Source organism: Pseudophryne corroboree, chromosome 1 (genome assembly GCF_028390025.1).
Source record: "Pseudophryne corroboree isolate aPseCor3 chromosome 1, aPseCor3.hap2, whole genome shotgun sequence".
NCBI classification, from domain to species: Eukaryota; Metazoa; Chordata; class Amphibia; order Anura; family Myobatrachidae; genus Pseudophryne; species Pseudophryne corroboree.
In genome coordinates, this window is record NC_086444.1 from 50,443,135 (window position 1) to 50,469,605 (window position 26,471).

Consider the following 26,471-nt stretch of genomic DNA (forward strand, 5'->3'; position numbering starts at 1 on the left):
CACATACATTGAAATGTATGTGTTAACATTGAAATCCCACCGTCCTGTCATCCGGCCGAACCGGTTGGATCCGCTGGCGGCGGGACTGCTGCACATGTGTGGGCGCCTGCATAGTGCAGTCTCCTTATAGCCAAGCGGGCTTGGCCGCTATGTGTGGCACCAGCCTTAGACATTTTATAGGTTACCATTTCCCCCATGTTTATTTGACTGATTCGTCCGGACACGTCTGTGGCGCATTTAGTAAACTTAAGTCCTTTACATTTAAAAATCAATGACATCAGTAAACTATATCTGAGTAAAATCGCCCATACACACTGCTGTACTGCAGGCGATAGCGGGAAAGCGGCACAATATTGCACAATGTGCAACCTGAAAAACTGACCGGACCATCCCCAGGCATGTTGATAAATTAAACGGGAAGATGACAACTGTTGACCCCTGAGTATTCTCATATTTTAACAGAGAAGCCGGAAGTCATCCAGAAGTTTGGCTGAAGTAGAGATATTGGGGGTAATTCAGAGTTGATCGCAGCAGCAAATTTGTTAGCAGTTGGGCAAAACCATGTGCACTGCAGGAGGGGCAGATGTAACATGTGCAGAGAGAATTAGATTTGGGTGGGGTGTATTCAAACTGAAATCTAAATTGCAGTGTAAAAATAAAGCAGCCAGTATTTACCCTGCACAGAAATAAAATAACCCACCCAAATCTAACTCTCTCTGCACATGTTATATCTGCCTCCCCTGCAGTGCACATGGTTTTGCCCAATTGCTAACAAACTTGCTGCTGCGATCAACTCAGAATTATCCCCATTGGGAGGTCATCCCATCGCATGGTGCTGTGCAATGGAATCAGCCTCTGCAGAAGATAAATAGTGTGGAAGTAGTCATTTGGTCAACAGAAATGCTTCCAACATCTATAAATGTCTACAGTAGAATGCCGACACAGTTTTAATGTTATGTAAAGTACTGTAACTGTGTCGGCGCTGCAACTTTAAACATGATGCTTTATGATCATGTTTTAAGCTACGTCGTCGACACAGTTAAAATGCTTAACATAGCATGACAGGCATGTTGGCATTCTGCTATCGACTTCGGGCGGTTGTCGACATAACTGACGACAAACAGTATGTATTCAAATAGTAGAGGAACCCAGTGTCTCTGTGGTTAAACAGGTCATTGTGGCCATATGTTCCAGTGGGATCGGTATGAAATACCTCCGGTCGAAATCCCGACAGCAATTGACTGACGGTCAAAATACCGACAAGGTCAAAATACCGACATGGAAAATGCCGACAGGTCAAAATACAGATGTGTTTTTCCTTCTTTTTTTGTCGACATAGGTCGACATGGACACCATATGCGTGTACCGCGTCCCCTCGCATGGCTCGCTGCGCTCGGCACACTATTATATTACCCCTCCAGGTCCACTGGGATGGTAAAGTATGAACAAGTCGGTTTCAATGAAAAAATCATGAAAAACTCATGTCGGCATTTTACAGGTCGGTATTTTGTCCATGTCGGGATTTTGGCCTTGTCGGATTTTGACCGTCGGTCAATTGCTGTCAGGATTTTGACTGGAGGTAAATTGACTGCATCCCGTTCCAGCTGCTGAGTTGGATTTCACTCTTTATTTAGCAGAATCATTAATTATCTGCCAAATGTGGCAGAATTTCATGAAGATGTCACATACTATTAATCAGTGCCGCAACGTAAAGCGACAGATCCTTTGCTCTGGCCGATAACTGACCGTGGATGATGGAACCCGACGGCATGCAGGACTAAAAGCTTTCATCCAGGCTGCAATACTGACATATAGATAGCAACATAACACCGGTGGATGCTTTACAGAGATGACATAAGGGAACACCTCATAGGCACATGCAATCTCCTGGAAGGGATTAGATGTTCCGGTGTGGTAGCTACAGTAGGATTAGCCGATGAGTCACTCGCTGACACTCACGTGCAGGTGTAAACTTTGCGGATGCCTTTGTGTTTGATGCGGTTGTGCCGACACAGACTGTGCGATGAGGTAAACGATTTGTCACACTGCCGACACGGGTGCTTCTTCATGTGCTGCAAGAGAGGGACACACGTCACCGGCATTACAACGCGTGTGGGACAAAGGTCATTTCCTGAGAAACAGAGTCGCTCTGTTAACCAAAGGAAGACTGTATTAGGCTGTTGAGCTATTGGAAGTCTTTGTAAATAGCAGAGCAATGTTTTTAAAGAACAAGTATGGTGAAAACAGTCACACGTATTAAAGGGCACCAGCAGATAACTTGAATTTATTGGTTTGTACACGTCCTCCTGCAACTTTAACTCACTTACATGGGTTTTTGAGTCTTGGTTTGAAGACCTGCCTCAGTACTAGAGCACACCCAATTCTTATCTATACCCTCTATACCAGTCACACTGGTGCACTGAGCTCTCCATCTACATCAACAATTATTGTAATAAACTGAGTAATTTAGGGGGACATGTACTAAGCAGTGATAAAAGTTGAGGTAAGCCAGTGGAGAAGTTGCCCATGGCAACCAATCAGCATTGACGTAACATTTCTAATTTGCATACTTTAAAAGTATACAGAGCAGCTGATTGGTTGCCAAGGGAAACTTCTCCACTGGTTGATTTCTCCACTTTTATCACTGCTTAGTACGTCCCCCTATATTGGAAATGGGTATGGGACTCAGGGTCGACACTGTCTAGGTCGACACCCATTAGGTCGTCAGTGGCTAGGTCGACACTAGAAATAGGTGAAGAAAGGGTCGACATGAGTTTTTCACGTTTTTTTGGTGTCGTTTTCTTCATAAAGTGACCGGGAACCCCATTTAGTGCACCGTGTCACCTCGCACGGCGAGCGAGGTGCCTCGCTCCAATACCGCTTCGCTCGGCACAGGTTACCATTCCCAATTATAGTCCACGTGGATCGTAAAGTATGAAAAAGTTAAAAAAAATTTTTTTTAAAAACTCATGTCAACTTTTTTTGCATGTCGACCTTGTTCACGTTGACCTAATGGCCGCGTCGACCTAGCCACTGTTGACCAATGGGTGTCGACCTAAGTGATGTTGACACAGAGTCCGGATACCATTGGAAACGGGCGCAGAACTAATCTCTCTTAGGAAGCTCACAGGGTACAAATAAATGTAATACAGAGAAATGGATTATTTTCTTTAGTTACAATGCAACACATGAAAGTAACAGGACTTGTTGTACCCATGGAACTGTACAGCATGACCCCCTCCTTTCACAGTGTATTGTTCACGTTACACAGCCCTCTTCTGTTTCTAAGCCCTAGTAGGGGGTTCTCCAATACAGAGCCGGCTAATTTACTTTATCTTCGGCCCTAACGCACCTCATTATTTTTACCGGGCCAGCGAGATGTAGGTCACAGACTGTCGTCTTCAGACCAGCTTCTTTATACCCTGTACAACACCCACCGCCCTCCGGGAATCAGACTGCTGTCCCGCGTCTCAAGTTAATAAATAAGTTGATGCAAACTGCCCGGCTCCCATTGAAGTCTACCGCTAGCAACAGAGGCTTGAAAGACAGCAGCAGAAACTTTGCTTTGTTGCTAGTGGTGATCTCCTATCTCACCTCTCTCTCCCAGCGACGGATAGATCTGCACTGGCTTTTATTTTGCTTTTAGACAGTGAAAAACATATTTCATAAAAGATTAAGAAGCACTTTAGCAAAGTAGCTGTAATATCCCAAGCGGCGGCTCCAGACTCGCGGGGCAAACACGTAACGCCTTTCATTCTTTTCCTTTTCTTTATTTCTGCTTGTTGGTTCCTTAACACCTGAGCTTCCAAATGGAATTTCCGGCAACCTTTAGACGCTTCGTGAGTAAAAGTAACTATATTGTAGAACTACAATTGAAATAATATTGAAGCTGGAAAGCCTAGCTGGTATAACTATTATACAAGCGCAACAGAATATGCTGCGTTATATAAGAAACTGTAAAAAAAATTTTTTAAATAACCGTTTATATAGGGACAGTAGGTTTGCAACACAAACAGACCAAAAAGGTAAAAGGGTCCTGCTTGCCGAATTAAAAAAAAACCCTCCCCGAGGGCAGATCTGGATGTAGGGGTGAGGCCGCCCCTAGGCACAATGATATTGGCTGAAACCCCCTTCCCCCTCCCCCACACAAAATATCGGCTGCCGAAAATCCAACTACCCCCCCCCCACCCCCCATTCCTCCCGACCAGTCTGTCCGGCCGCCCTTCATCCACTGCTGCTCTGATGCGGTGGCGGGAGGGGGGAATGCCATGCTGCGCCTCTGCTCTGATGCGGGGGAGGGGGGGGGGCTGCTGTGCTGCTGTTCTGATGTGGGTGGGGTGGAACTGCCATGCCACTCCTCTAATGCGGGGGAGGAAATGCTGTACGGGGGGGAAGGCGCGGGATGCGCCACAAGCAGGGGGGGGGGGGGGGACTGCTGTGCTGCTCCTCTGGTTTGGGGTGGGGCCCATAGTGGGAGATCCGGCACTGCCCGAAGGTGCAACCAGCTTTGAAGCGCAGGGAGCAAAGGCTTTGGCTGTGCTTAGCTACACAGTAACGTTGGTTTGGAGAGGTGGCGTATAGAAAGATTGATCAAAATCTTTGCAGAGTGATGAAGTGGAGAGAGAGATAAAGTGCCAACCAATCAGCTTCTAACTATCACGTTGTAGGCTGTGCTAGTAAAATGACAGTTAATTGCTCATTTATCAAATCTCTACCCAAGATTTGCTAAATCTCCCCTTGGAGTAATTGTATAGTGGGGTGGAAGCCGTGTACAATAGTTTAGAGAGGTTAAGAACGTGTTTTATGAATGCTATAAGGGAAGTAAGAAGTAGTATGTTATCAGGGAACATTTGGAGGACTGGTCAGGTTAAAGGGTCTTTGGGGAACATGTACTTAGCAGTGATAAAAGTGGAACAGTGAGCCAGTGGAGAAGTTGCCCATGACAACCAATCAGCTGCTCTGTATACTTTTATAGTATGCAAATTATAAATGTTACATCAATGCTGATTGGTTGTCATGGGCAACTTCTCCACTGGCTCACTTCTCCACTTTTATCACTGCTTAGTACATGTCCCCGTTTATGAGGGAGGTACTGCCACAGAGGGGGCAGGTTATTAGGCACAGGTCATCGGCACAGGGTAGGGAAAAGTGTGTGTTGCTGCAGTTCTGTTACTCGCTTTATATAAGAGTTGAACTATTTTCTGGTGTGTTTAGTAAAATGCAGGTAATCAGCTTAGGGCAGTGATGGGGCACTCCAGCTGTTGTTGAACTACACAATCCAGCATGCCCTGCTCCAGTTTTGCTATTTGTCCATGCTAAAACTGTAGCAGGGTCTGCTGGGATGTGTAGTTCAACAACAGCTGGAGTGCCAAAGGTCACCCATCACTGGCTTAGGGTCTGGCAGAATGGAGCACAGAGCAGTATGTGAGGGAAGTAATATATCCGCTGCAATCACAATAGATTATAGTTTAATGTCTAGCTAGGAAAGAGCAAGAGCCAATGCAGGAGATCTGGCTATCAGGGTTCCTGGAATGTCACCCAGTGGGCAGTATCGCTGCTGCAGTCCTGCTCGGAGAGTCCAAAGGACGCCCTGGGCACCCACAACTGAGTGTGTAGAGCCGCCCGGAGTTATCGTACAGCGCTACAATTTGTACAGCCGACCAGCCCCGTCACCTCCCATGTCGTCACATATTAGGGGGCACAGGTTGGCAGGGAGTCTTCCTCCAGTATGGATAGGGGCGGGTGCAAATATCGGGCAATACTTTGCAGTGTTTGCAGTATGAGCTACTCTGTCTATTTTTGAATATTGATAAATGTTGTACAGGTTGAGTATCCCATATCCAAATATTCCGAAATACGGAATATTCCGAAATACAGACTTTTTTGAGTGAGAGTGAAATAGTGAAACCTTTGTTTTTTGATGGCTCAATGTACACAAACTTTGTTTAATACACAAAGTTATTAAAAATATTGTATTAAAAGACCTTTAGGCTGTGTGTATAAGGTGTACATGAAACATAAATGAATTGTGTGAATGTAGACACACTTTGTTTAATGCACAAAGTTATAAAAAATATTGGCTAAAATTACTTTCAGGCTGTGTGTATAAGGTGTATATGTAACATAAATGCATTCTGCGCTTAGATTTAGGTCCCATCACCATGATATCTCATTATGGTATGCAATTATTCCAAAATACGGAAAAATCCGATATCCAAAATACCTCTGGTCCCAAGCATTTTGGATAAGGGATACTCAACCTGTATAGGGAACAGGTTTGAATAAATGTTGATTGTATTCTTATAACCTGCAGGTGGCACTGTTTCAACTGCTGTAGATGAAAAGTTTTAACTTGCGATTTTCACAACATGCCAGGAAGGGAAGACTTCCGAATTGTAATTGTAGCGTCACATTAGGAGACTTTTTTTTTTTTATTAGTCAACAATTGTGCAAAATATTCACCTTGAGTTTGATTTTTTTTTGCAAATGTAATTCCTCTCCTAAATAATCTGTTACCATTTGTATATATATACACTCTTTAGTAGCTGGTGGTCCAGCCATATGGTCTTACCTTGATGACAACCGTTACATAAAATTGTATCTGGTCGGGTTTGTGACGTTGCGGAGGCTGCATTATAGAGCTGAACCACCACAGAGGGTGTATACAGAACATGGTTACAAATAAGATCGGGATTATACTGAAACAGTGAATGCTTTGCCCCTTGAAACCCTCGAATACACACAAACAAAATACGGCAGCTGCCTTTTCCTCCAATATGGTAGAATAAGGACTTTTTTTTCAATTATTGCAGTGTTTCATTATGTTATAATCTTATACATTTAAGACTGATTTTGCTGAGCGTTCCCCTTATATAGTAACTCGTAAAACGCATATGTAAAAATCTATGTAAAGCTGCACGTTATGTGGGCGTACACTGCTGGCACAGACAATAGCCCTGTGTACTATGAAGGGCAATGCAGACTGGAAAACAAGGCAGCTCCTCATATTTTTCCTCTTTTTAATATATTCAGGGTGGAGACAGGCTTCACTGCATTCAGCAAGGGCACTTGTGCTTGTGGGGGGAATACCATGAGGATTGCTGTTTTTTTTTTGTTCCTTACCCAGTTCTCTGCGACAATATTGCAATCTACAAGGCAACAAGCATGATAGTAACTGGAATAGATGACCACCAGAAACCTTAAGGCCCACGGACCCCATTTTTTAGAGACTTCTATTGTTTATTGAATGGAGATATCAAGAAAGATGTATGAAATATATTAAATTAAAAGTAGTCCACTGGGGCTTTCTGTACATTCTGTGACAATACAGATGTGTCTTCATACATCTGTAATTACGCCAAAGAACGCTCTTGGCACGCCAGGTCACGTGAGAATCCTCTTGCATCGGTCGTCTTTTTAGGGGAATTTTGCCGAAAATGCGTCTTAGTTGCAACGCAATGCTACCAGGACTCACAAGGAGACTGTGCTGAGTAATTTGATATGATACTTGTATATCTGTGTGCGACTGAGTCTCTGCATCTGTATATGAAGTGCTACAATGTAGCAGCCGCAGCTCTTTTACAATACAAGTTCTGTTCTGCTCCGTATACAGAGTCAGTCACACACAGTATACAGGTGTCATATCACATTAATCAGTGCAGTCTCCTCGTGCGTCCTAGTCACACTGCGTTGGGACTTAAGTTGGATACACACTATAAGATTATCTGTCCTATCTTTATGGTTAAAGAGAAAATCTGGAAAGCTGGAAAATGAACAAAAATGGTTGTTTGGATAAATTGATTCAATCAAATGGATTTAACCAATTTTGTCTAAACGTCTATTTTTGTTTTCCAGTGTTTGGGAGCAAATGGTCAATGGTCATTTGCTCCCAGACATTACCAGATTTCCGTTCCAACCAGAAATACTGGACAGATAATCTTAATGTATATCCTGCTTAAGACGCATTTTCAGCAAAAAAATAAATTAAAAAAAATAAACATTTTTGGCCACTTTACAGCTGGTGAGATAATATTCCCTGCAATGGCTACGATAGTAATCCGCATTAGCTGCTGGCTGTTTGAGCTGTTTCAGGAGATTATGGAGCAAATATCTTCTGTAATGGACAATGCGGTGCTGTACCAACCCACTTAGCTGCTTTGGAAAACTTATGGAAAAGCTTTGATGAACCTCCTCCCAGAGTGATTTATCCTGGCAGCATCACGTAGAGAGAATAAACTTTCAAGGAGGAAAGTGCTATAATTAGGCGGCTACCTAAGGCTCCAGGTTATAGAATGGTGCCCTCAGTTGCAGTACTGTCAGAAGCAGGAGCTTACGCTCCCGGTTGTGTGACTGCAAACCCAATGTGGAATCAAGATGGAGACACCAGGCTGGGGCCTCAGGTGTCAATGAAAACCAGCTCATCTGGCATCTGCAGTGAAAGCAGCAAGAATGGTGGATCCTGGCTTCTGCTCTTTCAGTCCAGCGACCGCCTCAGGCTGAGTACCAAGTTAGACAATAGCCGGTGGTCAGTGGGGAAAGGGAGCTAAAAGCTAGTGGGCAAGGGGCATGTGTGAAAAGCTGAAGGGAGAGGAGAATGTGAGGGAATAACTGGGGGTAGAGGGTCATGTGAGGGAATACCTGGGGGCAGAGGGGCATGTGAGGGAAAGCTGGTGGGCTGGGGACATGTGATAGCAGTTGGTAGGCAGAGGGATGCGGGAGTGGCAGAAGCTAGGTAGCATTGATGGAGTACATGTCAGAGTCTCCAGGTGTATAATATTAGTGTTAGTGGTGTATAGTTATAAGTATGTATCAGGGGTTAATATTTGCATAAAGTGTGGAGAGAATGGGGAGTAGTGCGGTTGGTATTTTCATGATCGGACAAAGACTCAAGTCAACAATTTTTGTTGCCAGCTTATTGTGAGAGTCTAACATTTGATAAGAACCCACTAAGGAACGTGCATTTGCCCTTTAGCAGCAGTGGAGTCTGGACAGTAAAAAAACGAACTGTGTGAGGAGCTGGGAAGTGGGTATTCAGGAGTAGAGGACAGACAGCTAAAGTTTTACCTAAGCATCAAGAAACCTTGCACCGGCCGTATAGATGGAAGCTAAAAGAAAAAACTAAAGTCGGGGTGGATGGAAATCAACTTTTAAAATGTAAAATATCTACTCCACATTTTTTTTAAAAGATTGAACACGGGGGGGGTAATTCCAAGTTGATCGCAGCAGGAATTTTTTTTAGCAGTTGGTCAAAACCATGTGCACTGCAGGGGAGGCAGATACAACATGTGCAGAAAGAGTTAGATTTGGGTGTGGTGTGTTCAATCTGCAATCTAAATTGCAGTGTAAAAATAAAGCAGCCAGTATTTACCCTGCACAGAAACAAAGTAACCCGCCCAAATCTAACTCTCTCTGCAGATGTTATATCTGCCCCCCTGCAGTGCACATGGTTTTGCCCAACTGCTAAAAAATTTCCTGCTGCGATCAACTTGGAATTACCCCCACTATGTGGCAAAATTGTCAATAGAAAGCTAATATCTGCTATTGGCGAATTTACACCTTTGGAAATCTGTCTAAAGAAACTTGTAGCTATCAAGCGACTACAGAACTGATACTGCAAGTCCCAGATTTCTCTGCAGCACAAATCAAAACCGCACAAAGTTCTGTACAGTAACCAATGACAACGATGATACACAACATGTGCATGAAAGTATGTTTAGGATATTTGAGTTAAACTTACTTTCCCATGCTCCTTTCTCATGTGTGTTATGTACAAGTCTCTCTGGTTGAAGAGCTGATCACACTCCCAGCAGGTCCAGCCTGGCTTTGAGCTTTTCCTGACCCCCCGGCTTGTCCTCTTCTCAGGAGCGGCCTCTTCTTTTTCCGGTTTCTTGGTCCCATTGACATGCTTTGCTTCCTCCTTGATGGGACTGGTGGAGTTCTGGGTGGTGGGCTTGGTGCTCAGAGGTAAAGTGGTACCAAGTTTAGGGGGACCCTCAATGCTCTTCAGTGTCCCATGCATGGACTGCAAAGCAAAAAGAGTCATCAGAGGGTGAGTAGTCACACAGAGATGACATTGGTTCTTATAATGACAGCTTAGATGTCCATATGATGTTAGGACAATTCGCCATTATGCTGGTGGTCTCTGATCAATGAAATTTTTACAAGCCCCTTTAACTATGCAATGGTTTCATTTCATGATTTAATAAGCTACCTGGTTATCCCCACGTCAAACCATATTGTGGCCTATAAACCATATTTTATTATTATTGCTACCAGTAAAGGTACCCGGGCATACGCAAGGTCACCTTGGTCCGCCTGCTGCTCCACCCCATCCTGCCCCGCCGCTCCCTCTCTATACGCGACCCTGCCCACCCTCTGCTCCACCTCATTTCCCCTTTGTCCGCAGCTCCACCCCGCCCCTCGGTCTGTCCTCTCCCCCCACACGGTTGCATACTTACTTATGGGTCCTCCTCCTCTCCGGCTAGGCAAAGGTCTTAATACCTTAGGCGATTATTATATATACGGTAGATTAATATTTTTTATTTGAAAAGGTGCAACAAGGTTTCGGTAGCGCTGAACGGGTGAATGCAACTGACTATGGGGTATATGCAATTCACGGCTAATCGCGGCAAATTATCGCCGTTTTTAAATTCGACACAATTCGACAGGTGAATTCCGGCAGGTGGCTGCCGGAATTCACCATATTCAATGCAAAACGGATTCGACAGTCCCGCAGGCGAAAATCGGCCGATTTGGCGGATTTTGCCGCGATTTTAAATAACGGGAAAAAACGGGAAAAAACAACGGAAAAAAAAAATGGCGTGGGGTCCCCCCTCCAAAGCATAACCAGCCTCGGGCTCTTCGAGCTGGTCCTGGTTCTAAAAATGCGGGGAAAAATTGGGCAGGTATCCCCCGTATTTTTAAAACCAGCACCGGGCTCTGCGCCTGGTGCTGGTGCCAAAAATACGGGGGACAAAAAGAGTAGGGGTCCCCCGTATTTTTAACACCAGCATCGGGCTCCACTAGCTGGACAGATAATGCCACAGCCGGGGGTCACTTTTATGCCGTGCCCTGCGGCCGTGGCATTAACTACCCAACTAGTCACCCCTGGCCGGGGTACCCTGGGGGAGTGGGGACCCCTTCAATCAAGGGGTCCCCCCCCCAGCCACCCAAGGGCCAGGGGTGAAGCCCGAGGCTGTCCCCCCCATCCAATAAGCTGCGGATGGGGGGGCTGATAGCCTTTTGTGATAATAAAAAGATATTGTTTTTTCCAGTAGTACTACAAGTCCCAGCAAGCCTCCCCCGCAAGCTGGTACTTGGAGAACCACAAGTACCAGCATGCGGGAGAAAAACGGGCCCGCTGGTACCTGTAGTACTACTGGAAAAAAAATACCCAAATAAAAACAGTACACAGACACCTTGTTAGTAAAACTTTATTACACACTACCGACACACACATACTTACCTATGTTGACACGCCGACTGCCACGGTCTCCGACGATCCGAGAGTACCTGTGAAAAAATTATACTCACCTTCCAGCGTCCAGAGGTACATCCACGTCCAGATATAAATCCACGTACTTGTTATAAAAACAAACCGAACACCCGCTCCATGCCGTACTGAAAGGGGTCCCATGCTTTCACATCAGACCCCTTTCTCCCGAATGCCGGGACATCACGTGACTCCTGTCACTGAAGTCCCTTCAGCCAATCAGGAAGCGCTACTTCCGTGGCGCTCACCTGATTGGCTGTGCGCTGTCTGTGCTGTGACAGCGCATCGCAAAGCCGCTCCATTAGTTTCAATGGTGGGAACTTTGCCGTCAGCGGTGGGGTTACCCGCGGTCAACCGCTGACCGGCGGGTGACCTCACCGCTAGCCGCTAAGTTCCCACCATTGAATATAATGGACGCGGCTGTGCGATGCGCTGTCTGAGTTCAGACAGCGCACAGCCAATCAGGTGAGCGCAACGAAGTTGCGCTTCCTGATTGGCTTTAGAGACCTTTCTGTGACAACTGTCACTGACAGGTCTCATTCGTGGAAAGGGGTCTCATGTGTCAGCATGGGACCGCTTTCAGTCCGGTGGCCCGTGTGTTCGTTTTCTTTTTTTGCCAAGTACGTGGATGTATCTCTGGACCATGGCTGAGGTGAGTATATTGATCTTTTATTTTCAGGTATCCGTGGATTCTACATGGAGAAGAGGACCGATGTCGGCGTGTGAACTTAGGTAAGTATGTGTGTGTCGACGTATGAAATAAAGTTTTACTGTCACGGTGTGTGTCTCCTGTTTTTATTTGGGTATTTTTTTTCCAGTAGTACTACAGGTACCAGCGGGCCCGTTTTTCTCCCGCATGCTGGTACTTGTGGTTCTCCAAGTACCAGCTTGCGGGGGAGGCTTGCTGGGACTTGTAGTACTGCTGGAAAAAACAATATTCTTTTCATTATCACAAAAGGCTATCAGCCCCCCCATCCGCAGCCCATTGGATGGGGGGGGACAGCCTCGGGCTTCACCCCTGGCCCTTGGGTGGCTGGGGGGGGGGACCCCTTGATTGAAGGGGTCCCCACTCCCCCAGGGTACCCCGGCCAGGGGTGACTAGTTGGATATTTAATGCCACGGCCGCAGGGCACGGCATAAAAGTGACCCCCGGCTGTGGCATTATCTGTCCAGCTAGTGGAGCCCGATGCTGGTGTGAAAAATACGGGGGACCCCTGCTCGTTTTGTCCCCCGTATTTTTTGCACCAGCACCAGGCGCAGAGCCCGGTGCTGGTTTTAAAAAAACGGGGGATCCCCTGTCAATTTTTTCCCCGCATTTTTAGAACCAGGACCAGCTCGAAGAGCCCGAGGCTGGTTATGCTTTGGAGGGGGGACCCCACGCCATTTTTTTTAAGGATTTTACCGTTCCAGCAATAAGAAAAATTTAAAAAAAAAATAATATTTTAAAAAAATATATAAATAATATTTGTGCCTCCAAAAAAAAAAAAAAAGTACCTAATCCCTTCTAATATAAATAGATATGCTATTCCTAAAAAAAAAAAACACCAAAAAAAAAAAACATGTTTAAATTTTTTTTTATTGTTTTCACCCTCCAAAGTGTGGCGGATTGAAAATGACGAATTTGCTGTCTAAAAGCACTGCTGTCGAATTTCCAAACTTGAATTGAATATGCTTTTGTCGAACTGCAGCACTTGTATCATTGCAGAAAAGTCGAATTTGCAAAAATTCGAATTTCAAAAAGTCGAATTTTGAAAGTCCGTTTTTTGGTCGGAAAGCACTGAATTGCATTGGCAAATTTTTTTTTTGGGCGAAAATGACCCGAAATTCGACAATTTCGGGAATTCGACCGCAATTGCATATACCCCTATAAGTTACATAAGTACAGGCTAATACAAATTTATAGACCAACAATCATGTTTAAAATACGGATTCCGACTTCCAAAACAGAAGGCTGCCTCTCATTTAAGTGTTTGGCCAGAAAGGATGATCTTTAGCTGGAGTCTGTGAATCAGCTGGAATTACGTAAGCAGTGCATGGCAGCGCAGGATTTCTAGAGGGGGGTTTCCAAATGCAATACATAATCTCCCTCTACTGGAATACAGTATTAATATTTAACATTATAGATGGTCTATAGTATAGGCTGTATCAGACATATTTAAATAATATAAATAAGATAAGTGGTCAGGATAAGGTTAAACATACTATAATAAATACACAAACATAATAGAACCAGTACTGCACTTTGCAAGCACACATTCTCCCACCTCATGGTAAGGCTCCTGTCTCTTCTTCCTGGTAGCTGCTCTCTAGTCCAGTGCACTGATGGAGGACGCAGATGCACACACACAGCAAACTTGGTAGAAGAATCAGCTACCACTGGGCATATGCAGCAGCTCCGCTCCGTCCTTTAAAGCATGATGTGCCGGCAGCTCTAGTAATCATATTGCTATTGTCATAATTTAAGCCATTTGCCAAGAAGAGGGGGGTTTCCGAGCAACCAGAATCCCCCCCCCCCTTCACCTTTGTTTGCCCATGCATGGAACCCGTGTTGGATAATATGACTCTACAATCTTTATCCAATATAGGTTACAAAAACTCAGTGTTATAAAGATCTTTTGCCTGTCGTACAGAGTTCCCCCTCTTACCTAGGATCTGGACTATAGGTCAACATTCATTAGGTCTAGAGATGAGCGCCTGAAATTTTTCGGGTTTTGTGTTTTGGTTTTGGGTTCGGTTCCGCGGCCGTGTTTTGGGTTCGAACGCGTTTTGGCAAAACCTCACCGAATTTTTTTTGTCGGATTCGGGTGTGTTTTGGATTCGGGTGTTTTTTTCCAAAAACACTAAAAAACAGCTTAAATCATAGAATTTGGGGGTCATTTTGATCCCAAAGTATTATTAACCTCAAAAACCATAATTTACACTCATTTTCAGTCTATTCTGAATACCTCACACCTCACAATATTATTTTTAGTCCTAAAATTTGCACCGAGGTCGCTGTGTGAGTAAGATAAGCGACCCTAGTGGCCGACACAAACACCGGGCCCATCTCGGAGTGGCACTGCAGTGTCACGCAGGATGTCCCTTCCAAAAAACCCTCCCCAAACAGCACATGACGCAAAGAAAAAAAGAGGCGCAATGAGGTAGCTGTGTGAGTAAGATTAGCGACCCTAGTGGCCGACACAAACACCGGGCCCATCTAGGAGTGGCACTGCAGTGTCACGCAGGATGGCCCTTCCAAAAAACCCTCCCCAAACAGCACATGACGCAAAGAAAAAAAGAGGCGCAATGAGGTAGCTGACTGTGTGAGTAAGATTAGCGACCCTAGTGGCCGACACAAACACCGGGCCCATCTAGGAGTGGCACTGCAGTGTCACGCAGGATGTCCCTTCCAAAAAACCCTCCCCAAACAGCACATGACGCAAAGAAAAAAAGAGGCGCAATGAGGTAGCTGTGTGAGTAAGATTAGCGACCCTAGTGGCCGACACAAACACCGGGCCCATCTAGGAGTGGCACTGCAGTGTCACGCAGGATGTCCCTTCCAAAAAACCCTCCCCAAACAGCACATGACGCAAAGAAAAAAAGAGGCGCAATGAGGTAGCTGTGTGAGTAAGATTAGCGACCCTAGTGGCCGACACAAACACCGGGCCCATCTAGGAGTGGCACTGCAGTGTCACGCAGGATGTCCCTTCCAAAAAACCCTCCCCAAACAGCACATGACGCAAAGAAAAAAAGAGTCGCAATGAGGTAGCTGACTGTGTGAGTAAGATTAGCGACCCTAGTGGCCGACACAAACACCGGGCCCATCTAGGAGTGGCACTGCAGTGTCACGCAGGATGTCCCTTCCAAAAAACCCTCCCCAATCAGCACATGATGCAAAGAAAAAGAAAAGAAAAAAGAGGTGCAAGATGGAATTGTCCTTGGGCCCTCCCACCCACCCTTATGTTGTATAAACAAAACAGGACATGCACACTTTAACCAACCCATCATTTCAGTGACAGGGTCTGCCACACGACTGTGACTGATATGACGGGTTGGTTTGGACCCCCCCCAAAAAAGAAGCAATTAATCTCTCCTTGCACAAACTGGCTCTACAGAGGCAAGATGTCCACCTCATCTTCACCCTCCGATATATCACCGTGTACATCCCCCTCCTCACAGATTATCAATTCGTCCCCACTGGAATCCACCATCTCAGCTCCCTGTGTACTTTGTGGAGGCAATTGCTGCTGGTCAATGTCTCCGCGGAGGAATTGATTATAATTCATTTTAATGAACATCATCTTCTCCACATTTTCTGGATGTAACCTCGTACGCCGATTGCTGACAAGGTGAGCGGCGGCACTAAACACTCTTTCGGAGTACACACTTGTGGGAGGGCAACTTAGGTAGAATAAAGCCAGTTTGTGCAAGGGCCTCCAAATTGCCTCTTTTTCCTGCCAGTATAAGTACGGACTGTGTGACGTGCCTACTTGGATGCGGTCACTCATATAATCCTCCACCATTCTATCAATGTTGAGAGAATCATATGCAGTGACAGTAGACGACATGTCCGTAATCGTTGTCAGGTCCTTCAGTCCGGACCAGATGTCAGCATCAGCAGTCGCTCCAGACTGCCCTGCATCACCGCCAGCGGGTGGGCTCGGAATTCTGAGCCTTTTCCTCGCACCCCCAGTTGCGGGAGAATGTGAAGGAGGAGATGTTGACAGGTCGCGTTCCGCTTGACTTGACAATTTTGTCACCAGCAGGTCTTTCAACCCCAGCAGACCTGTGTCTGCCGGAAAGAGAGATCCAAGGTAGGCTTTAAATCTAGGATCGAGCACGGTGGCCAAAATGTAGTGCTCTGATTTCAACAGATTGACCACCCGTGAATCCTTGTTAAGCGAATTAAGGGCTGCATCCACAAGTCCCACATGCCTAGCGGAATCGCTCCCTTTTAGCTCCTTCTTCAATGCCTCCAGCTTCTTCTGCAAAAGCCTGATGAGGGGAATGACCTGACTCAGGCTGGCAGTGTCTGAACTGACTTCACGTGTGGCAAGTTCAAAGGGCATCAGAACCTTGCACAACGTTGAAATCATTCTCCACTGCACTTGAGACAGGTGCATTCCACCTCCTATATCGTGCTCAATTGTATAGGCTTGAATGGCCTTTTGCTGCTCCTCCAACCTCTGAAGCATATAGAGGGTTGAATTCCACCTCGTTACCACTTCTTGCTTCAGATGATGGCAGGGCAGGTTCAGTAGTTTTTGGTGGTGCTCCAGTCTTCTGTACGTGGTGCCTGTACGCCGAAAGTGTCCCGCAATTTTTCTGGCCACCGACAGCATCTCTTGCACGCACCTGTCGTTTTTTTTAAAAATTCTGCACCACCAAATTCAAGGTATGTGCAAAACATGGGACGTGCTGGAATTTGCCCATATTTAATGCACACACAATATTGCTGGCGTTGTCCGATGCCACAAATCCACAGGAGAGTCCAATTGGGGTAAGCCATTCCGCGATGATCTTCCTCAGTTGCCGTAAGAGGTTTTCAGCTGTGTGCGTATTCTGGAAACCGGTGATACAAAGCGTAGCCTGCCTAGGAAAGAGTTGGCGTTTGCGAGATGCTGCTACTGGTGCCGCCGCTGCTGTTCTTGCGGCGGGAGTCCATACATCTACCCAGTGGGCTGTCACAGTCATATAGTCCTGACCCTGCCCTGCTCCACTTGTCCACATGTCCGTGGTTAAGTGGACATTGGGTACAACTGCATTTTTTAGGACACTGGTGAGTCTTTTTCTGACGTCCGTGTACATTCTCGGTATCGCCTGCCTAGAGAAGTGGAACCTAGATGGTATTTGGTAACGGGGGCACACTGCCTCAATAAATTGTCTAGTTCCCTGTGAACTAACGGCGGATACCGGACGCACGTCTAACACCAACATAGTTGTCAAGGACTCAGTTATCCGCTTTGCAGTAGGATGACTGCTGTGATATTTCATCTTCCTCGCAAAGGACTGTTGAACAGTCAATTGCTTACTGGAAGTAGTACAAGTGGGCTTACGACTTCCCCTCTGGGATGACCATCGACTCCCAGCGGCAACAACAGCAGCGCCAGCAGCAGTAGGCGTTACACGCAAGGATGCATCGGAGGAATCCCAGGCAGGAGAGGACTCGTCAGAATTGCCAGTGACATGGCCTGCAGGACTATTGGCATTCCTGGGGAAGGAGGAAATTGACACTGAGGGAGTTGGTGGGGTGGTTTGCGTGAGCTTGGTTACAAGAGGAAGGGATTTACTGGTCAGTGGACTGCTTCCGCTGTCACCCAAAGTTTTTGAACTTGTCACTGACTTATTATGAATGCGCTGCAGGTGACGTATAAGGGAGGATGTTCCGAGGTGGTTAACGTCCTTACCCCTACTTATTACAGCTTGACAAAGGGAACACACGGCTTGACACCTGTTGTCCGCATTTCTGGTGAAATACCTCCACACCGAAGAGCTGATTTTTTTGGTATTTTCACCTGGCATGTCAACGGCCATATTCCTCCCACGGACAACAGGTGTCTCCCCGGGTGCCTGACTTAAACAAACCACCTCACCATCAGAATCCTCCTGGTCAATTTCCTCCCCAGCGCCAGCAACACCCATATCCTCCTCATCCTGGTGTACTTCAACACTGACATCTTCAATCTGACTATCAGGAACTGGACTGCGGGTGCTCCTTCCAGCACTTGCAGGGGGCGTGCAAATGGTGGAAGGCGCATGCTCTTCACGTCCAGTGTTGGGAAGGTCAGGCATCGCAACCGACACAATTGGACTCTCCTTGTGGATTTGGGATTTCAAAGAACGCACAGTTCTTTGCGGTGCTTTTGCCAGCTTGAGTCTTTTCAGTTTTCTAGCGAGAGGCTGAGTGCTTCCATCCTCATGTGAAGCTGAACCACTAGCCATGAACATAGGCCAGGGCCTCAGCCGTTCCTTGCCACTCCGTGTGGTAAATGGCATATTGGCAAGTTTACGCTTCTCCTCCGACAATTTTATTTTAGGTTTTGGAGTCCTTTTTTTACTGATATTTGGTGTTTTGGTTTTGACATGCTCTGTACTATGCCATTGGGCATCGGCCTTGGCAGACGACGTTGCTGGCATTTCATCGTCTCGGCCATGACTAGTGGCAGCAGCTTCAGCATGAGGTGGAAGTGGATCTTGATCTTTCCCTAATTTTGGAACCTCAACATTTTTGTTCTCCATATTTTAATAGGCACAACTAAAAGGCACCTCAGGTAAACAATGGAGATGGATGGATTGGATACTAGTATACAATTATGGACGGGCTGCCGAGTGCCGACACAGAGGTAGCCACAGCCGTGAACTACCGCACTGTACTGTGTCTGCTGCTAATATATAGACTGGTTGATAAAGAGATAGTATACTCGTAACTAGTATGTATGTATAAAGAAAGAAAAAAAAACCACGGTTAGGTGGTATATACAATTATGGACGGGCTGCCGAGTGCCGACACAGAGGTAGCCACAGCCGTGAACTACCGCACTGTACTGTGTCTGCTGCTAATATATAGACTGGTTGATAAAGAGATAGTATACTCGTAACTAGTATGTATGTATAAAGAAAGAAAAAAAAAACCACGGTTAGGTGGTATATACAATTATGGACGGGCTGCCGAGTGCCGACACAGAGGTAGCCACAGCCGTGAACTACCGCACTGTACTGTGTCTGCTGCTAATATATAGACTGGTTGATAAAGAGATAGTATACTCGTAACTAGTATGTATGTATAAAGAATGAAAAAAAAACCACGGTTAGGTGGTATATACAATTATGGACGGGCTGCCGAGTGCCGACACAGAGGTAGCCACAGCCGTGAACTACCGCACTGTACTGTGTCTGCTGCTAATATATAGACTGGTTGATAAAGAGATAGTATACTCGTAACTAGTATGTATGTATAAAGAATGAAAAAAAAAACACGGTTAGGTGGTATATACAATTATGGACGGGCTGCCGAGTGCCGACACAGAGGTAGCCACAGCCGTGAACTACCGCACTGTACTGTGTCTGCTGCTAATATATAGACTGGTTGATAAAGAGATAGTATACTCGTAACTAGTATGTATGTATAAAGAAAGAAAAAAAAACCACGGTTAGGTGGTATATACAATTATGGACGGGCTGCCGAGTGCCGACACAGAGGTAGCCACAGCCGTGAACTACCGCACTGTACTGTGTCTGCTGCTAATATATAGACTGGTTGATAAAGAGATAGTATACTCGTAACTAGTATGTATGTATAAAGAAAGAAAAAAAAACCACGGTTAGGTGGTATATACAATTATGGACGGGCTGCCGAGTGCCGACACAGAGGTAGCCACAGCCGTGAACTACCGCACTGTACTGTGTCTGCTGCTAATATATAGACTGGTTGATAAAGAGATAGTATACTCGTAACTAGTATGTATGTATAAAGAATGAAAAAAAAACCACGGTTAGGTGGTATATACAATTATGGACGGGCTGCCGAGTGCCGACACAGAGGTAGCCACAGCCGTGAACTACCGCACTGTACTGTGTCTGCTGCTAATATATAGACTGGTTGATAAAGAGATAGTATACTCGTAACTAGTATGTATGTATAAAGAAAGAAAAAAAAACCACGGTTAGGTGGTATATACAATTATGGACGGGCTGCCGAGTGCCGACACAGAGGTAGCCACAGCCGTGAACTACCGCACTGTACTGTGTCTGCTGCTAATATAGACTGGTTGATAAAGAGATAGTATACTCGTAACTAGTATGTATGTATAAAGAATGGAAAAAAAAACCACGGTTAGGTGGTATATACAATTATGGACGGGCTGCCGAGTGCCGACACAGAGGTAGCCACAGCCGTGAACTACCGCACTGTACTGTGTCTGCTGCTAATATATAGACTGGTTGATAAAGAGATAGTATACTCGTAACTAGTATGTATGTATAAAGAAAGAAAAAAAAACCACGGTTAGGTGGTATATACAATTATGGACGGGCTGCCGAGTGCCGACACAGAGGTAGCCACAGCCGTGAACTACCGCACTGTACTGTGTCTGCTGCTAATATAGACTGGTTGATAAAGAGATAGTATACTACTAATATTATATACTGGTGGTCAGGTCACTGGTCACTAGTCACACTGGCAGTGGCACTCCTGCAGCAAAAGTGTGCACTGTTTAATTTTAATATAATATTATGTACTCCTGGCTCCTGCTATAACCTATAACTGGCACTGCAGTAGTGCTCCCCAGTCTCCCCCACAATTATAAGCTGTGTGAGCTGAGCAGTCAGACAGATATATAATATATATAGATGATGCAGCACACTGGCCTGAGCCTGAGCAGTGCACACAGATATGGTATGTGACTGACTGAGTCACTGTGTGTATCGCTTTTTTCAGGCAGAGAACGGATATATTAAATAAACTGCACTGTGTGTCTGGTGGTCACTCACTATATAATATATTATGTACTCCTGGCTCCTGCTATAACCTATAACTGGCACTGCAGTAGTGCTCCCCAGTCTCCCCCACAATTATAAGCTGTGTGAGCTGAGCAGTCAGACAGATATATATAATATTATATATAGATAATAGATGATGCAGCACACTGGCCTGAGCCTGAGCAGTGCACACAGATATGGTATGTGACTGAGTCACTGTGTGCTGTGTATCGCTTTTTTCAGGCAGAGAACGGATTATATTATGTACTCCTGGCTCCTGCTATAACCTATAACTGGCACTGCAGTAGTGCTCCCCAGTCTCCCCCACAATTATAAGCTGTGTGAGCTGAGCAGTCAGACAGATATATATAATATTATATATAGATAATAGATGATGCAGCACACTGGCCTGAGCCTGAGCAGTGCACACAGATATGGTATGTGACTGAGTCACTGTGTGCTGTGTATCGCTTTTTTCAGGCAGAGAACGGATTATAAATAAAAGTGGTGGTCACTGGTCACTATCAGCAAAACTCTGCACTGTACACTACTGAGTACTCCTAATGCTCCCCAAAATTAGTAAATCAAGTGTCTCTCTAATCTATTCTAATTCTAAACGGAGAGGACGCCAGCCACGTCCTCTCCCTATCAATCTCAATGCACGTGTGAAAATGGCGGCGACGCGCGGCTCCTTATATAGAATCCGAGTCTCGCGATAGAATCCGAGCCTCGCGAGAATCCGACAGCGTCATGATGACGTTCGGGCGCGCTCGGGTTAACCGAGCAAGGCGGGAAGATCCGAGTCGCTCGGACCCGTGAAAAAAAACATGAAGTTCTGGCGGGTTCGGATTCAGAGAAACCGAACCCGCTCATCTCTAATTAGGTCCACCCCATATGGTGGATGGGCACAAGGTTGACATGGACAAAAGGTCGACACTTGAAAAGGTCGACATGTTCAAGAGAAGTTGATCGGTTCATATGATTGACATGACAATGGCCTAGACATATTTATGTTGTTTTTTTCATGTTTTTGGGCTTGTTCTTTTCTTGACTATCCATGTCACAAATCATAACTTTTAGTAATCTGTGGTGAGCGAAACGGAGCGAGACTCCGTGCTCGAAGCGTGGTGAGCAAAGCGAACTGCGAGGGATGCAGTTCTGCAAATGGTGGTCCCAGATGTCAAAGCTATCCACATTAACCCCAAAAAATGCAAAAAAAAGTGTGTTGACCTTTTGCAACGGTTGACTTTTCCAGTTGGCCTTGTGACTGATGGCCATATGGAGGTGACCTAATGACTGTAGACCTACTGGGTGGAATTCAATTGTTTGAAAAGTCAGTTGGGTGTCCGTTTTTTCCTATCTAATGGACAGGGAATAACAGACACCCAACCGACTTTTCAAACATTTGGATTCCCCCCACTGAAAGTAGATCCACACCGCTCTTACCTTTATGTGGTCCATCATCAGCTGCTTCTGTGCGTACAAGAGCGAGCAGTCCGGACACTTGAATACGGACACTTTCTGGTGCTCCAGGTGGTGATCGAAGTGGCGGTAAAGCAGGGGCTGCATGGTAAAGACGGTGTCACACATTGAGCATTTGTAGATAATTCTGAAAGAGAGAGCGAGATGAGGCATTTGGTTATCTGAAGGCAATAGTAGGCTTTTAGACTCACGCTATTGATTATACCAGCGTTACTCAACTCCAGGCCTCACGCACTTCCTACAGCTCATGTTTTCTGGATGTCTATCTGTGGAAACAGGTAAGATAATCACTGACCCAGCCATGTAGACTGAAGGACGGAGAGCCCTAAAATCCTATGGAAACTGGAGTTATTGAAGTAGTTGGGTAGCACCTATTTACTAAAGCCCCAATGCCGGGTCACACCTGGGAATTGGAAATGGGTTCTTCCCGAGGGTTGCCATAGGGGGCGGAGACCGTGCAGGCATCGGCAACAGGTGTGGAGGCGACGCTGAGAGATGAGATCATCTCCGCGCCACCTCTGCCTATACTGTGAACGGGTCCCGGGTCGCATCGACCTAGCACGGGAATAAGTCTACTTTATTCCCGGGTTGAATTACCGGGTCAGACGACCCGGGAATTCAGCAGTGACCCCTTTCACACGGCACAGGGATCCCGCGTGGAGCCGGCATTATACCGGGTTATTTGTGAGGTGTGAAAGGGGTATAAGTCACCTGTGCATGAATAATGAAATCATGAAAACACAAGCTATTGGGAGTGAGTGAGGACTGGAGATCGGAAACACTGGGGGAGATTCAAATGTTTGAAAAGTCAGTTGGGAGTTTGTTTTTTCCTATCTAATAGACAGGAATAAAGAGACACCCCACCGACTTTTCAAACATTTGAATCTCCCCCATTGGATTATACAATGAGCACTGTGAAAAATCGTGAACGGGAGAGAATGGCCAACTGTGCTACATTTCCTGGGAGTATAAAAAATGCTATGGGAACTAAGGTCCTCATTCCGAGTTGATCGCACAAAGCTGCTTTTTGCAGCCCGTGCGATCCACTAGTTGCCCCCTCTGGGGGAGGGTTTTTTTGCATAGCAAGGCTGCGATCGCTTGTGCAGCCCTGCTATGCAAAAAGATTTTTTGCAGTTTCTAAGTAGGTCCTGACATACTCACCGGCTGCGATGTCTTCAGCGTGACTGGTCCCGGAGTTGACGTCAGACACCCGCCCTGCAAACACCTGGACACGCCTGCGTTGGACTCACCACTCCCAGAAAACGGTGAGTATCGGCCCCGGAACGCCTTCCACCTGTCAATCTTCTTGTGATGGCCGCTGCGATCGCTTTCGTCGCTGTCCCTGTCGTTGCCCAGCGACGGGCATCGCTGGGCAACTACGCGCGTGCGCAATGCGGCCGCCGAGCATGCGCAGTTCTGACCTGATCACACAGCTGCGAAGAAGTGTAGCGTGCGATCGGGTCGGAATGACCCCCTAAGTACTAATGCAAGTGTAAACTGATCTCTGAGTCAGTGCCAATCAGTCACAAAGCTCCTTAGTGATGTAGGACAGAAAGAGGGAGGGAAGTTATGCTATGAAGAGCCTACCTACTGACTACAACGCGTGTCATGTGTCTGCGGTTGGTAGTGACATGACACTGAGCAAATGTTAAATTGTAAATAGCAACTCAAATAAACAAAACATGGAAACAAATGAAAACTGGGTGGTAAATGTTAATAGACTGGGGTTAGCAGGCACCCACGAGCTTTCCATGGTGTAGTTGCTAGATTTAAAGTTTTGCTTGACTTTTAAATGACATCGCTGGAAACTCGTGGATGCCTGCAACTCACAGGCTAATGGGAGTCATTCCGAGTTGTTCGCTCGTTGCCGATTTTCGCAACGGAGCGATGAAGGCATAAATGCGCATGCGCATGGTACGCAGTGCGCATGCGCTAAGTATTTTAGCACAAAACTTAGTAGATTTACTCACGTCCGAACGAAGAATTTTCATCGTTGAAGTGATCGGAGTGTGATTGACAGGAAGTGGGAGTTTCTGGGCGGAAACTGACCGTTTTCTGGGAGTGTGCAGAAAAACGCAGGCGTGCCAGGATAAAACGCGGGAGTGTCTGGAGAAACGGGGGAGTGGCTGGCCGAACGCAGGGCGTGTTTGTGACGTCAAACCAGGAACGAAACGGGCTGAGCTGATCGCAGTGTAGGAGTAAGTCTCGAGCTACTCAGAAACTGCTAAGAATTTTCTATTCGCTATTCTGCTAATCTTTCGTTCGCACTTCTGCTAAGCTAAGATACACTCCCAGAGGGCGGCGGCCTAGCATGTGCAATGCTGCTAAAATCTGCTAGCGAGCGAAAAACTCGGAATGACCACCAATATACTGTATATATCCCATTATTTCTTCATATAAGTAACCAGACTGATTTAATGAAACAGTATGTGCGCAGCATATGCTAAAGCTACAATGGGCCAGAATCTGCTTCCCCCATTCCCTTTCCCAGCTCCTATTTCTGCAGTACAACCAGGACATCCCACAGGGGTGACAGTGACAACACGTTAGCGTGCCTGACAGGTTACGTGGCCCGTCCGACATTTCAACCTCATTAAATGAATAGTCCAGCCAAAAACAGGTCGCAGAAGACATCAACTTTCCCACCAGGTGAAGCTGTCTAGACAGGTGCATTATTTTACCAGGATAAGTAGCTTCATCATGAGTTCAACTTAAGTGTTATGTACCAATACTGATTGCAAGCGCCAAAAAAAACTCAGCTAGCTCCCAATTTTATTCAAGATAAATAAAAATGAAATATTAAAAAACGGGATCACCCCCCTTTAAAAAATCCTACTAAAAACAGACAAACGGCACCACGTAGCGGTAATCAAACCGTTAATAATTATTATGGCAAAACCTCGAATCAATGCTTGTTTTATATTTCTGTAAAAAGCAACAGGACGTACTTGATTCCTCAGTGTCTTACAAAGTGAGCAATAAACTTTCTCGTCTCTTATCTACTCTCGTTCCTTCCAACCCTGAGCAATTTTGAAAAAAAGTGGTACATTTTTTTTTTATATAGGAGGAAAAGAATGATGAATGAGACATCCCCAATCTCTCATTCATCCGGCGGGGTCTCTTGCCAAAAGAGCAAAACGATAACAATTCCTCCTGATAACTTTTCAGTGTCAAACATACATACATACATACACAAATGACGAAGTCTGGAGTAAATGCCATATGTTGTCCTGGATTTAATTGGATGGCACTCTGACCTAAAGAACTTAGCTGATAAGGGATGGTACTAAAACAAGAGACTGACACATTGAAGCCAACTACCAACATAATTTCCGTTTTCTGCCCTCAAATTTAAACAGGTAATTAAATTCCACTTGGACCAGTGTTGACCTTATAGTGATGGTGGCTATTCTACAAAAGGCAACCTTTTAAGACAGACCTTTCTGCGGCAGTATATTGGAATAAAAAAAGTTTATTTTATCGACACGTTACAGACTAAAATACACTTTCCATCAATCTACAGTTACTTTCAAGTAGTAAGTGCAACACCAGAAATGGGCCTTTAGACTGTAAGCTCCAACGAGCAGGGCCCTCTTCTCTTCTGTGCTTTACCTTCCCTCACTTATACCATCAGCTAATTCCCTCTGCCTGAAATAGTACCAAACCTTTGGGTTTGGCCGCCCCACTGCGTATTTGGCTATTAGGACTGCTGCTGCAGCAATGTTTATAAACCATGTCTACATGTTCTGTGCTGTAAGTCACTTTTTATTGTTTTGTCAAAACACTTTCTGTGCTTAAGGTGCTACGTAGTGCTGGATTAACAAATAGGCAGAGTAGGCACCAGCCTATGGACCCCGTGCCTTTTAGGGGCCCCCAGGACAATGGATCAAAATAATATTGCATTAATCTTGAAATAAAATGACAATCAAGATTTCTTAAATTGTTTCCAAAAGATAGAAAAAAATGAATCAACTCAAAGAAATTAAAACTTTAAAGATTCTATAGAGAAAACACTGTATTAATGTACCCATTAACAACTTAA

The 26,471-nt window shown here is 45.6% G+C and overlaps 1 protein-coding gene across 4 annotated transcripts in view; it reads right to left on the minus strand.

Moving 5' to 3' along the window:
- Positions 1–26,471, minus strand: part of ZNF532 (zinc finger protein 532) — a 128,785-nt gene that overhangs the window by 26,422 nt on the left and 75,892 nt on the right. For all 4 annotated transcript variants that reach the window (XM_063959407.1, XM_063959416.1, XM_063959390.1 and 1 more), the window contains 3 exons: positions 22,394–22,556; positions 9,737–10,021; positions 1,960–2,072 (listed from right to left, as the gene is read on the minus strand). In XM_063959407.1, the coding sequence (XP_063815477.1) occupies positions 1,960–2,072; positions 9,737–10,021; positions 22,394–22,556 (561 nt within the window). The remainder of the gene's footprint in view (positions 1–1,959; positions 2,073–9,736; positions 10,022–22,393; positions 22,557–26,471) is intronic.